Source organism: Coregonus clupeaformis, chromosome 12 (genome assembly GCF_020615455.1).
Source record: "Coregonus clupeaformis isolate EN_2021a chromosome 12, ASM2061545v1, whole genome shotgun sequence".
Classification (NCBI taxonomy): domain Eukaryota; kingdom Metazoa; phylum Chordata; class Actinopteri; order Salmoniformes; family Salmonidae; genus Coregonus; species Coregonus clupeaformis.
In genome coordinates this window covers 55,241,064-55,255,568 of record NC_059203.1, presented here as the reverse complement: position 1 = coordinate 55,255,568, position 14,505 = coordinate 55,241,064, and the positions used below count along the sequence as shown (strand labels likewise).

At 45.5% G+C, this 14,505-nt stretch overlaps 1 protein-coding gene across 4 annotated transcripts in view; it reads right to left on the bottom strand.

Moving 5' to 3' along the window:
- Positions 1-776: 776 nt before the first annotated feature.
- Positions 777-14,505, bottom strand: part of unm_sa1614 (un-named sa1614) — a 93,133-nt gene continuing 79,404 nt past the window's right edge. For all 4 annotated transcript variants that reach the window (XM_045223963.1, XM_045223964.1, XM_045223966.1 and 1 more), the window contains 4 exons: positions 7,016-7,077; positions 5,002-5,177; positions 4,319-4,441; positions 777-1,557 (listed from right to left, as the gene is read on the bottom strand). In XM_045223963.1, coding sequence (XP_045079898.1) covers positions 1,483-1,557; positions 4,319-4,441; positions 5,002-5,177; positions 7,016-7,077 — 436 coding nt within the window. In that variant the 3' untranslated portion in view covers positions 777-1,482. The remainder of the gene's footprint in view (positions 1,558-4,318; positions 4,442-5,001; positions 5,178-7,015; positions 7,078-14,505) is intronic.

The following is a 14,505-nucleotide window of genomic DNA, read 5'->3' as shown; positions in this document are numbered from 1 at the left end:
ATGGGGTATTGTGTGTAGATTGAGAGGAAAAAACTATTTAATCAATTTTAGAATAAGGCTGTAACATAACAAAATGTGGAAAAAGTCAAGGGGTCTGAATACTTTCCGAATGCATTGTATAAACAACTTTTGGAAAGCTCATATTCTGAGCTAGCCATTAAAAAAGTATTGTCCACAGATCTAAGTGAATTTGAACAACCCTTTGACTGGAACAGAATATGTAAAAATATGACCTTGGCATCCTGTAATCCAAACCATCAATTTATACATTTTAAGTTTGTTCACAGACTGTATTTAACACCAAGGAAACGTTTTATGATGAAAGGCCCCAACTCTCAACTGTCCACTATGTCCCCTAAATCAGGTAGGCACATTCCTTCATATGATGTGGGAGTGCCCTGCAGTTAAATGCTGCTGAGACCAAGTTACACAATTAATGTGCATGAATGTAAATATTCAATGCTTTGCATCTACTATGTTTCTTAACGATGATAGCTCCTTGAATCTCTCAATAAATCAGAGACGATTACTGCTGGCATGCAGCACTGCCGCAAAAAAGATGTTGGCTCCTAAATGGCAATCACCTCACTCTCTCCTAATTCGCCAGAAGACACAGTTACTATTAGAAGTTATAACATTAGAATGATCTACAGTAAGAATGAATGGTGCTAATTAAGAAACAATTGAGGCCTGGACAAATACACTTGACTCTGTAAAGAATAACCTCAGCTAAAGCCTAACACATACAAATAAACAATCTATAAAGTCCAAACATATAAACAGGCTCAATTATTTATTATTTTCTTTTTTACGACCATGGTGATTCATACTTCGTATTTGTGTTGCTTTTTAAAATGTTTTTCTTATTTCTACGTGGCAGCCCACAGGTGGATGCGAGTTAACTATTCAATAATATGAATTTATGTATTGTACAAGATTTGGTCATGCAAAAAATTTAAACATATGGCTTCCACAAGATGAGGAAAACTTGAGCAGTGATCTTCAAACAATGTTCTCTCCAACGGCGTACATTCATGATCAGAACCAAAGTTACAGAGTGCCCCATGATCCTCTGGTATTTTATTTTAACCTCTATTTTGACAGGGAGTCATGGCTGAAACCAAGGTCTCTTTTCCAGATGAGCCCTGTACAGCACAACAATACACATCAAAATACAATAAACACATTAAACTACACATTTATATACACATGTAAAAAACCCATTATTTACACAACAACACACGAAAAGCAAAACACAAATCATAAAAAAACAGACATTGTTCAGTAAAAAAGGTCCCCTAACAACTCAGTGGAGATCGAAAGGATCTCCAGAGTTAGCCATCCCTGAGCCCCGGGTCCGGTAGCCCGTACATCTATAGGTTAACAATTAGGTAGGGAGAAGTTTGAGCCTGGTCCTGAAGTCCTTGGGAAGGGTGGCAGGTTGCTAGGTTACAGAACATGTGCTCCAGCTTTTGGCTTGTGTCAGTCAGACAACGCATGGACGAAAGATGAAGGGAACAGGCCTTTCTTGTTTGGCTGGCCGTCAACGTATCCATGCTGTGAGGACAAAAGAACGAAATCTTGATGGGAAGTATTTGAAAATACTCAAATATACTGACTCAAATACACTCCAATGCTTTTAACCCATTTATTTGTTTTTACAAATAACCATTCAAAAACTCAAATAAAAGTATTTGTTTTCGGGCTGTGTATTTGAAAATACTAAAATACACAGAAAAAAGTATTTTGAATACCGGATCCTCAAATACACATGTATTTGAACCCAGGTCTGTATCCTGTATGAAAGGGGATCTTTGGGTTGGTCTAGACATGCTATAATTGTCTTTCCATCTTACGTTTATTGTTTTCTTTCGTAACTATTCAATCCACATTGCGGAAGTTCAGCTTTACACGGTAAACTCTGCATATGTTGGCTCAAATCGGAAATGACCTTAACATTTCTATTGCGGAATCTGTAACGCTTCTGTTTTACAGATTGAATAGAGCCCTAACTTTGTTTCACTGTGCTCATTCTCTTCCTCTATCTTCTGCTGTCTCTTTCCCCTTCGCTCTCACACAGTTTGTCTCTCCCTGCTGCTCTACATCTTGTGAGATGTACACCAAAAGTATGTGGACACTCCTTCAAATTAGTGGACACCCCTTCGGCTATTTCAGCCACACCCGTTGCTGACAGGTGTATAAAATCAAGCACACAGCCATGCAAGCTCCGTAGACAAACATTGGCAGTAGAATGGCCCATACCTAAGAGCTCAGTGACTTTCAACGTGGCTCCATCATAGGATGCCACCTTTCCAACAAGTCAGTTCGTCAAATTTCTGCAATGCTAGAGCTGCCCCAGTCAACTGTAAGTGCTGTTATTGTGAAGTGGAAACATCTAGGAGCAACAACGGCTCAGCCGCGAAGTGGTAGGCTACACAAGCTCAGAGAATGGGACCGCCCAGTGCTGAAGCACGTAAAACACTCCAAACTGCTTCTGGAAGCAACGTCAGCACAATAACTGTTAGTCGAGAGCTTAATGAAATGGGTTTTCATGGCCGAGCAGCCGCACAGAAGCCTAAGATCACAATCCGCAATGCCAAGCGCCAGCTGGAGTGGCGTAAAGCTTGCCGCCATTGGACTCTGGAGCAGTGGAAGCGCGTTTTCTGGAGTGATGAATCACGCTTCACCAACTGGCAGTACGACGTACGAATCCGGGTTTGCCGGATGCCAGGAGAACACTACCCTCCATTTGCATAGTGCCAACTAAAGTTTGGAGGAGGAATAATGGTCTGGGGCTTTTTTTCATGGTTCGGGCTAGGCCACTTATTTCCAGTGAAGGGAAATCTTTAACGCTACAGCATACAATGACATTCTAGACGATTCTGTACTTCCAACTTTGTGGCAACAGTTTGGGGAAGGCCCTTTCCTGTTTCAGCATAACAACGCCTCCGTGAACAAAGCGAGGTCCATACAGAACTGGTTTGTCAAGATCGGTGTGGAAGAACTTGACTGGCCTGCACAGAGCACTGACCTCAACCCCATCAAACACTTTTGGGATGAATTGGAACGCCGACTGCTAACCTGGCCTAATTGCCCAACATCAGTGCCCGACCTCACTAATGTCCTTGTGGCTGAATGGAAGCAAGTCCCCGCAGCAATGATCCAACATCTAGTGGAAAGCCTTCCCAGAAGAGTGGAGGCTGTTATAGCAGCAAAGGGGGGACCAACTCCATATGACGCCCATGATTTTGGAATGAGATGATGATACTTTTGGCCATGTAGTGTATTTCTTCGCCAGAGCCATCTGAAGGATATTGACGAGGGTAAAAATCCTAATCTGGAAGGCATTATGAGGGCCTGGTTGGAAGTCTTGTAGACGACTCATTGATGCAGATATGGAGCCTGAATTAAACAAGGTCAACGGTGAGGAATCTGGTCCGGACCAATTCCAGCTGTCCCGCTGTCCGTCTGCCAGAGTTCAGACTGCTGTGTGAACTATTCACCTTTTTCTCGCAAACTGACAAGCATGTCTTTTGGCTGTCCATCGCCTTACTCAATCAGTACATGATTCTGTCAATTATCACGCAGATACTCTAGCTAACAGGAAGGGGAAACTTGTTATTTGAACAGGGATTTCTGTCGCAATTCACAAGGAGGAGGATTTACTGTAAATCAGATAACTTGTAGACCATTTAGCTTTTTACTGAGAGAGACAGACGAGATATGATACTGGAGGTAACAACAGTAAAAGTCTTTGAGGGCCCAGTGTTTTGATACAGATGTGACAGAGTGTTACGGTTTGGAAACAAGATTGACCCCCCTGGCTCTCTAATGGTGCATGTTGGCTTGTAAACCTTGGGATTATTTACACAACAGAAACAGAAGAGCAGACCCAATCCTGTGGCTATGCACGATTTACCAGCCTGGACAACACAGAATGTATGAGTCCCTTCATAAACACTGATCACTAAATGGTTTACCCCTCCAATGAAAGGTTAAGGTCAGCGCCAATTGCAAGCAGCTGAGTTAATTGTGTCTGTTTTTCTTAATATGTTTTGTAATTTTGTATATTGTATATGTTTTATGTATTTATGCAGGGCTCATCTGTAAAAGAGACCCTAGTCTCAGTATGACTTCCATGTCAAAATAAAGGTATTTTTTTTGCACATTTTGTTTACTATATCAATTAAGCTGTTGCCCCAAGACTTTGAATCTACACACTGAAGAAGGCCTATTGCCAAAACAGATTTGTGGAGGGTAATCTGTTACTAAATCTGTGTCTGAGGGCAACTTCTACCTGTAACCGAGAGATACCTACCCACCAATCAGCATTGTCCTCCCCAAGCACAACCAATACCTCGCCCTCGTTGAAAGTGAGCTCATCATGGTGGTCACCCACACAGTCATAGATGGCTTGAACCCGCATTACTTTTGGCTTGGGCTGGAAAACAAGCAGATAGAGACACCACACCAGTAAGGAAATACAAATATTACACCATCCCTAAGGGTGACTAAGCCAAACCTGTGCTAAACCAAAATAACATATTTGCTCTGAGGGGGGAAACACCCATATCAATGGAGAAAAATAGGTGTATGCCCCACAGTAATGATTCAGGGAAAACGTCAAAATAATTATTTTTCTGTCATCAGAGTAAGAAAAGATTTCAAACTGAGTATTAAGGGAACTAATGCTGCTGTGTTGACTAAGATTTGGAGTTGCCAACTATTTGCCGGAGCCTAGCAGATAGAGCTATTTGAAGTATCCAAGGGCTGCTTGTCTAAAAAACACAGATTATCGAAACAGAATAAAAATGCCCGGCCTTTAGAAGGAAAACAACTAAATACAGCAATATTCAAACTGAAATTTAGTCTGCTATGCCTTGGCCTCTACTAAATTGAAATACCAAAGAAATAATATCAAACAATTGATGATGAAAATGAATTGTTGTCCTCTCTAACAAAAAATAATGTAAGGAAGAGAGTCAGTCTGCCCCCTCTCACCAGTACTCTCCTGGGCAGGGGGTGCGGGGGATCGCCATGGTGGGAGGAGGCCCCATTGGACTGCAGGCTAAAGGAGCCAGGGGCCATGGGGGAGTTTAGGGGAGGGTGTCTGCTGCTGGGCTGAGGCATCTGATAGACAAAATGGGACGATTTGCTCTCTCCATCTGCGCGGAATCCTGGGGGAGAGAAAGCAATAAAGGCCTGTTATGTCTGTGAAATAAATGTGGTTGAATTCTATGTAGAGAGCATACTATGGAGAATGATAATGTGTGGTTTTACAACTACCAAACACTTCAAGAAACAGGTGTTACCCAATGTTGCTACTGAAAAGGATGTGCTTTCACATGTGTGATACAAACATGAGTAAAATAGATTAAATCTGTAAAACATACAGTGGGGAAAAAAAGTATTTAGTCAGCCACCAATTGTGCAAGTTCTCCCACTTAAAAAGATGAGAGAGGCCTGTAATTTTCATCATAGGTACACGTCAACTATGACAGACAAAATTAGAAAAAGAAATCCAGAAAATCACATTGTAGGATTCTTAATGAATTTATTTACAAATTATGGTGGAAAATAAGTATTTGGTCAATAACAAAAGTTTCTCAATACTTTGTTATATACCCTTTGTTGGTAATGACACAGGTCAAACGTTTTCTGTAAGTCTTCACAAGGTTTTCACACACTGTTGCTGGTATTTTGGCCCATTCCTCCATGCAGATCTCCTCTAGAGTAGTGATGTTTTGGGGCTGTCGCTGGGCAACACAGACTTTCAACTCCCTCCAAAGATGTTCTATGGGGTTGAGATCTGGAGACTGGCTAGGCCACTCCAGGACCTTGAAATGCTTCTTACGAAGCCACTCATTCGTTGCCCGGGCGGTGTGTTTGGGATCATTGTCATGCTGAAAGACCCAGCCACGTTTCATCTTCAATGCCCTTGCTGATGGAAGGAGGTTTTCACTCAAAATCTCACGATACATGGCCCCATTCATTCTTTCCTTTACACGGATCAGTCGTCCTGGTCCCTTTGCAGAAAAAACAGCCCCAAAGCATGATGTTTCCACCCCCATGCTTCACAGTAGGTATGGTGTTCTTTGGATGCAACTCAGCATTCTTTGTCCTCCAAATACGACGAGTTGAGTTTTTACCAAAAAGTTCTATTTTGGTTTCATCTGACCATATGACATTCTCCCAATCCTCTTCTGGATCATCCAAATGCACTCTAGCAAACTTCAGACGGGCCTGGACATGTACTGGCTTAAGCAGGGGGGACACGTCTGGCACTGCAGGATTTGAGTCCCTGGCGGCGTAGTGTGTTACTGATGGTAGGCTTTGTTACTTTGGTCCCAGCTCTCTGCAGGTCATTCACTAGGTCCCCCCCGTGTGGTTCTGGGATTTTTGCTCACCGTTCTTGTGATCATTTTGACCCCATGGGGTGAGATCTTGCGTGGAGCCCCAGATCGAGGGAGATTATCAGTGGTCTTGTATGTCTTCCATTTCCTAATAATTGCTCCCACAGTTGATTTCTTCAAACCAAGCTGCTTACCTATTGCAGATTCAGTCTTCCCAGCCTGGTGCAGGTCTACAATTTTGTTTCTGGTGTCCTTTGACAGCTCTTTGGTCTTGGCCATAGTGGAGTTTGGAGTGTGACTGTTTGAGGTTGTGGACAGGTGTCTTTTATACTGATAACAAGTTCAAACAGGTGCCATTAATACAGGTAACGAGTGGAGGACAGAGGAGCCTCTTAAAGAAGAAGTTACAGGTCTGTGAGAGCCAGAAATCTTGCTTGTTTGTAGGTGACCAAATACTTATTTTCCACCATAATTTGCAAATAAATTCATTAAAAATCCTACAATGTGATTTTCTGGAATTTTTTCTCTCAATTTGTCTGTCATAGTTGACGTGTACCTATGATGAAAATTACAGGCCTCTCTCATCTTTTTAAGTGGGAGAACTTGCACAATTGGTGGCTGACTAAATACTTTTTTCCCCCACTGTAGATAGAATAGTTTACCTCTCTCTGGCAGTTCAGATAGGGAGTTGAGGGCAGTCACAGAGTATTTTGGAGAACCTGAGCTGAAATGGACGGGGCAAGACAATGTATACAGTAGTTGGCACAGTGTTATGAGAGAATAAACTGATGTATCTGGTGACAGTTACTGGATGTAGTTTACGATGGCTCAATCAGTAAGGCTGGTCTGAATGTCTTGCTCCATTTAAGTTCATACAGTAAGCATAATATAATTGACATCATTTCCTATTCTACGGGCATATAGGGAATGTATACAAATGTATCATCAGCATAGCGTAATGTCTCTTCTCTTCTATTAGCCACGTGTGGAATGTCATTCACCTATTTACTTTATAGCCTACGAGCACGGCAAAATAATGTACATTCCTCACGCTTTCTGTTTAACCTATGGGTACACTCTTGCAATTATCACCTTTCTCTCTCTCAACCAATGGGCGTAAATCTTGGGATATATTTACAGTGCATTCAGAAAGTATTCAGACCCCTTGACCTTTTCCACATTTTGTTACGTTACAGCCTTATTCTAAAATGTATTTAAAAAAATCCCTGTCACGATCGTCTGAGGAAGCGGACCAATACGCAGCGCGTTGAGTGAACATGATGACTTTATTTAATCAAAGCAACCACGAAAACAAATAAACGAATGACGATAGTGAAGTCCACAGTGACAAATGACTGTACATGGAACAAAAACCCACAAACACACAGTGAAACCACAACAGTTTAAATATGGCTCCCAATCAGAGATAACGAGCCGACAGCTGACACTCGTTACCTCCGATTGGGAGTCATATGACTAATCACCAAACAATGAAATGAACAACTAGAAACCAACATAGAAATACACCCAAAAGAAAATGAACAACCCTGGCTCAATAATCAAAGTCCATGGAGCCAGAGTGTCACAGTACCCCCCCCTAAAGGTGCGAACTCCGGGCGCACCAGCATACAGTCTAGGGGAGGGTCTGGGTGGGCGTCTGTCCATGGTGGCGGCTCTGGCACTGGTCGTGGTCCCCACCCCACCATAGTCACTACCCGCTTACGTAGCCTCCTCCAAATGACCACCCCCAACTAAACCCCCACAGGATTAAGGGACAGCACTGGACTAAGAGGCATCACCGGACTCAGGGGCAGCACCGGACTAAGGGGGCAGCACCGGGCTAAGGGGCAGCACCGGGCTAAGGGGCAGCACCGGACTAAGGGGCAGCACCGGACTGAATGGCGGATCCTGGCTGGCTGGCTCTGGCGGATCCTGGCTGGACGGCTCTGGCGGATCCTTGCTGGACGGCTCTGGCGGATCCTGGCTGGACGGCTCTGGCGGATCCTGGCTGGACGGCTCATGGCTGGCTGACGAATCTGGCTGCTCATGGCTGGCTGACGGATCTGGCTGCTCATGGCTGGCTGACGGACCTGGCTGCTCATGGCTGGCTGACGGATCTGGCTGCTCATGGCTGGCTGACGGATCTGGCTGATCCTGTCTGGCGGAAGGCTCTGGCTGATCCTGTCTGGCGGAAGGCTCTGGCTGATCCTGTCTGGCGGAAGGCTCTGGCTGATCCTGTCTGGCGGAAGGCTCTGGCTGATCCTGTCTGGCGGAAGGCTCTAGCGGCTCCTGTCTGGCGGAAGGCTCTAGCGGCTCCGGTCTGGCGGACGGCTCTGAAGGCTCATGGCAGACGGGCGGCTTTGCAGGTTCAGTACAGACGGGCGGCTTTAGCGCCGTTGGGCAGACGGGCAGTTCAAGCGCCGTTGGGCAGACGGGCAGTTCAGGCGCCGTTGGGCAGACGGGCAGTCCAGGCGCCGTTGGGCAGACGGGCAGTTCAGGCGCCGTTGGGCAGACGGGCAGTTCAGGCGCCGTTGGGCAGACGGGCAGTTCAGGCGCCGTTGGGCAGACGGGCAGTTCAGGCGCCGTTGGGCAGACGGCAGACTCTGGCCGTCTGAGGCGCACCTTAGGCCTGGCGCGTAGTGCCGGAACTGGAGGTACCGGGCTGAGGACACGCATCTCAGGGCTAGTGCGGGGAGAAGGAACAGGCCGGACCGGGCTGGCGACGCACACCGTAGACTTGGTGCGGGTGGCAGGAACAGGCCGGGCAGGGCTGTCGACGCACACCGTATCCTTGGTGCGTGGAGCAGGAACAGGCCGGGCAGGGCTGTCGACGCACACCGTATCCTTGGTGCGTGGAGCAGGAACAGGCCGGGCAGGGCTGTCGACGCACACCGTATCCTTGGTGCGTGGAGCAGGAACAGGCCGGGCTGGGCTGGCGACGCACACCGTAGGTTCTGTGCGTGGAGCAGGAACAGGCCGGGCTGGGCTGGCGACGCACACCGTAGGTTCTGTGCGTGGAGCAGGAACAGGCCGGGCTGGGCTGGCGACGCACACCGTGGGCTTGGTGCGTGGAGCAGGAACAGGCCGGGCAGGGCTGTCGACGCACACCGTATCCTTGGTGCGTGGAGCAGGAACAGGCCGGGCAGGGCTGTCGACGCACACCGTATCCTTGGTGCGTGGAGCAGGAACAGGCCGGGCTGGGCTGGCGACGCACACCGTAGGTTCTGTGCGTGGAGCAGGAACAGGCCGGGCTGGGCTGGCGACGCACACCGTGGGCTTGATGCGTGGAGTAGGAACAGGCCGGTCCGTACTGGGAACACACACCACTGGCTTTAACTGGGGGATCAGGAACGGGCCGGACCGGACTGGTAACACACATCAGTCTCTCACGCCGTGCCGCAACAACTTCCCTTCCTCTACTCGCCAATGGCTCCCGTAATCCGATAGCCTTCTCTCCACGTCTCCCTGTGGCCGCCTCCTGCTGCCCAGCCGCCCAAGCCATGTGCCCCCCCCAAAAAACTTTTTGGGGTTGCCTCTCGTCCTTCCAACGATGATGGCCCTGCTGACGCCGTTGCTCCTCTCTCGCCAGGGCCTTGATCTTCCCCCCAAGGTCCCTTGCCCCCGAGCATGTCCTCCCAGGACCACGATTTGCCCACCTGGGCCATCGCCAGCCTCTCGATCTCCTTACCAGGCGCTTCCTCCCATGTCCAGCTGTCTTGCTCCTGGACACGCTGCTTGGTCCTTCTATGGTGGGTTTTTCTGTCACGATCGTCTGAGGAAGCGGACCAATACGCAGCGCGTTGAGTGAACATGATGACTTTATTTAATCAAAGCAACCACGAAAACAAATAAACGAATGACGATAGTGAAGTCCACAGTGACAAATGACTGTACATGGAACAAAAACCCACAAACACACAGTGAAACCACAACAGTTTAAATATGGCTCCCAATCAGAGATAACGAGCCGACAGCTGACACTCGTTACCTCCGATTGGGAGTCATATGACTAATCACCAAACAATGAAATGAACAACTAGAAACCAACATAGAAATACACCCAAAAGAAAATGAACAACCCTGGCTCAATAATCAAAGTCCATGGAGCCAGAGTGTCACAATCCCCTCATCAATCTACACACAATTCCCCATAATAACAAAGCAAAAACAGGTTTTTAGAAATGTTAGTACTGAGTAAAGGGTCTGAATACTTATGTAAATATGATATTTCTGTTTTTTATTTTTTATAATAAATATCAAAAACGGAAATATCACATTTACATAAGTATTCAGACCCTTTACTCAGTACTTTGTTGAATCACCTTTGGCAGCGATTACAGCCTTGAGTCTTCTTGGATATGACGCTACAAGCTTGGCACACCTGTATTTGGGGAGTTTCTCCCATTCTTCTCTGCAGATCCTCTCAAGCTCTGTCAGGTTGGAATGGGAGCGTCGCTGCACAGCTATTTCAGGTCTCTCTAGAGATGTTAGATAGGGTTCAAGTCCGGGTTCTGGCTGGGCCACTCAAGGACATTCAGAGACTTGTCCCGAAGCCACTCTTTCGTTGTCTTGGCTGTGTGCTTAGGGTCATTGTTCTGTTGGAAGGTGAACCCTCACCCCAGTCTGAGGTCCTGAGCGCGTTGGAGCAGGTTTTCATCAAGGATCTCTCTGTACTTTGCGCCGTTCAGCTTTCCCTCAATCCTGACCAGTCTCCCAGTCCTTGCCGCTGAAAAACATCCCCACAGCATGATGATGCCACCACCATGCTTCACCGTAAGGGATGGAGCCAGGTTTCCTCCAGACGTGACGCTTGGCATTCAGGCCAAAGAGTTCAATCTTGGTTTCATTCAGACCATGTTTCTCATGGTCTGAATACTTTAGGTGCCTTTTGGCAAGCTCCAAGTGGGCTGTCATGCACCTTTTACTGGAGGAGTGGCTTCCGTCTGGCCACTCTACCATAAAGGCCTGATTGGTGGAGTGCTGCAGAGATGGTTGTCCTTCTGGAAGGTTCACCCATCTCTACAGAGGAACTCTGGAGCTCTGTCAGAGTGACCATCGGGTTCTTGGTTACCTCCCTGGCCAAGGCCCTTCTCTCCCTCTAGGAAGAATCTTGGTGGTTACAAACATCTTCCATTTAAGAATGATGGAGGCCAGTGTGTTCTTGGGGACCTTTAATGCTGCAGACATTGTTTGGTACCCTTCCCCAGATTTTTGCCTTGACACAATCCTGTCTCAGAGCTCTACGTGCAATTCCTTCGACCTTATGGCTTGGTTTTTGCTCTGACATGTACTGTCAACTGTGGGACCTTATATAGACAGGTGTGTGCCTTCCCAATCATGTCCAACCAATTTAATTTACCCCAAGTAGACAATCAAGTTGTAGAAACATCTCAAGGATGATCAATGGAAACAGGATGCACCTGAGCTCAATTTCGAGTCTCAAAGCAAAGGGTCTGAATATTTGTGTAAATAAGGTCTTTCTGTTTTAAATGTTTTTACATTTGCAAAAGTTTCTAGAAATATGTTTTCAATTTGTCATTATGGGGGTTGTGTAGATTGATGAGGGGGAAAAACAATTTAATCAATTTTAGAATAAGGCTTTAACGTAACAAAATGTGGAAAAAGTCAAGGGGTCTGAATACTTTCCAAATGCACTATATATGTCAAACACACCCATGTTCTCTTACTTGCTGTTTTACAGCAAAAGCTACCGAAAACCCTCCACCTTTCCACCAGCAGCTAAGACCCGTAATTGGAACTCCTTTCTCCCATAAGTTTTTTTTAATGCCAGCTGCCCCACATAGGAGGACATTCCCTTGGAGCCGAGGCCACTCCCCAAACTATTTTAATAAACTTTCATATTGCATTTTGTCACTGCTGTTCATTCAGTTAAGCCTTAAAAACTCAATTGAACTACATATCATATCTGATGCCGCATCATGTATTGCAACACCCATAATTCATATACTATTAATTGGAAACACTCTTCAAACCAATTTCAGGCAGTTCAAGGTCAGTCTTACTCAGTAATTACCGACAAAATGAATAGTGAGGATACGCCGTACCGGTTAAACATGAGCCTATCACAACAATTAAAACAAAGATGCCAAGAAAACTGTTGGCTATTACACAATTATTTATCATTACTGCATGACATTTGCATGAAAAATGTGCGAATGGACTTGAAAACGTATGGAATACGCTCCAAAATCTGGTGTGGTTTGAAGATAACAGTGACATTTTGAGAAGGCATGAGATAAGTGGCCGAGACCAAGATGCGCGCAGATGGCAGTGGACGCATCAATTTAGGTTGCAAGTGTAGACCTAATGAATAACAAATCACAGAAATGTAATTCATTACACTTTTTGATGTTTTGTAACAGATGTCTCTTTCCATTCATTAAATGGTGGGTGAAAAGCGCCCTGTATAGATGCGAGATTTATTTTAGAGTGGACGAACGTAGGCAGTAGCCAGGCTTACAGGAGCCTTTTGAAGTGATTGTTTGACAAATCAGACAAAAACATCATGCTGGTTGTGTTTATGCCACATTGAAAAGGTAAAACATTTAAAAAGTTACATGTTTTTATTTGACCTTTATTCATTGTTTTATTTTCGTTTTTATTTTACTATAAGGCCCACAGAGATCCTATTAAATTAATAGGGACTCTATATGTAATTCTATCAGTGGAGGCTCCTCAGAGGAGGAAGGGGAGGACCATCCTCAGTGAATTTCATAAAAAAATATATTTTTAAACATTTAAAAAGTAATACTTTTTAGATTAAACTATACTAAAATATATTCACGCCACCAAATAATTGATTAAAAAACACTATTTTGCAAAGAAGGTCTACAGTAGCCTCAACAGCACTCTGTAGGGTAGCATCATGGTGTAGCCGGAGGACAGCTAGCTTCCGTCCACGTCTGGGTACATTGACTCCAATACAAAACCTACAGTGGCTTGTGAAAGTATTCACCCCTCTTGGCATTTTTTGGGGGTTTGTATCATTTGATTTACACAACATGCCTACCACTTTGAAGATGCTAAATATTTTTTATTGTGAAACAAACAAGAAATAAGAAAAAAAAAAAAAGAAAACTTGAGCGGGCATAACTATTCAACCCCCCCCCCCAAAGTCAATACTTTGTAGAGCCACCTTTTGCAGCAATTACAGCTGCAAGTCTCTTGGGGTATGTCTCTATAAGCTTGGCACATCTAGCCACTGGGATTGTTGCCCATTCTTCAAGGCAAAACTGCTCCAGCTCCTTCAAGTTGGATGGGTTCTGCTGGTGTACAGCAATCTTTAAGACATACCACAGATTCTCAATTGAATTGAGGTCTGGGCTTTGACTAAGCCATTCCAAGACATTTAAATGTTTCCCCTTAAACCACTCGAGTGTTGCTTTAGCAGTATGCTTAGGGTCATTGTCCTGCTGGAAGGTGAACCTCCGTCCCAGTCCCAGTCTCAAATCTCTGGAAGACTGAAACAGGTTTCCCTCAAAAATGTCCCTGTATTTAGCGCCAGCCATCATTCCTTCAATTCTGACCAGTTTCCCAGTCCCTGCCGATGAAAAACATCCCCACAGCATGATGCTGCCACCACCATGCTTCACTGTGGGGATGGTGTTCTCGCGGTGATGAGAGGTGTTGGGTTTGCGCCAGACATTTTTCTTGATGGCCAGAAAGCTCAATTTTAGTCTCATCTGACCAGATACATTCTTCCATATGTTTGGGGACTCTCCCACATGCCTTTTGGCGAACACCCGTGTTTGCTTATTTTTTCTGGCCACTCTCCCGTAAAGCCCAGCTCTGTGGGGTGTACGGCTTAAAGTGGTCCTATGGACAGATACTCCAATCTCCGCTGTGGAGCTTTGCAGCTCCTTCAGGGTTATCTTTGGTCTCTGTTGCCTCTCTGATTAATGGCTTCCTTGCCTGGTCCGTGAGTTTTTATGGGCGGCCCTCTCTTGGCAGGTTTGTTGTGGTGCCATATTCTTTCCATTTTTTTATAATGGATTTAATGGTGCTCCGTGGGGATGTTCAAAGTTGCAGATATTTTTTTATAACCCAACCCTGATCTGTACTTCTCCACAACATTGTCCCTGACCTGTTAGGAGAGCTCCTTGGTCTTTATGGTGCCGCTTGCTTGGTGGTG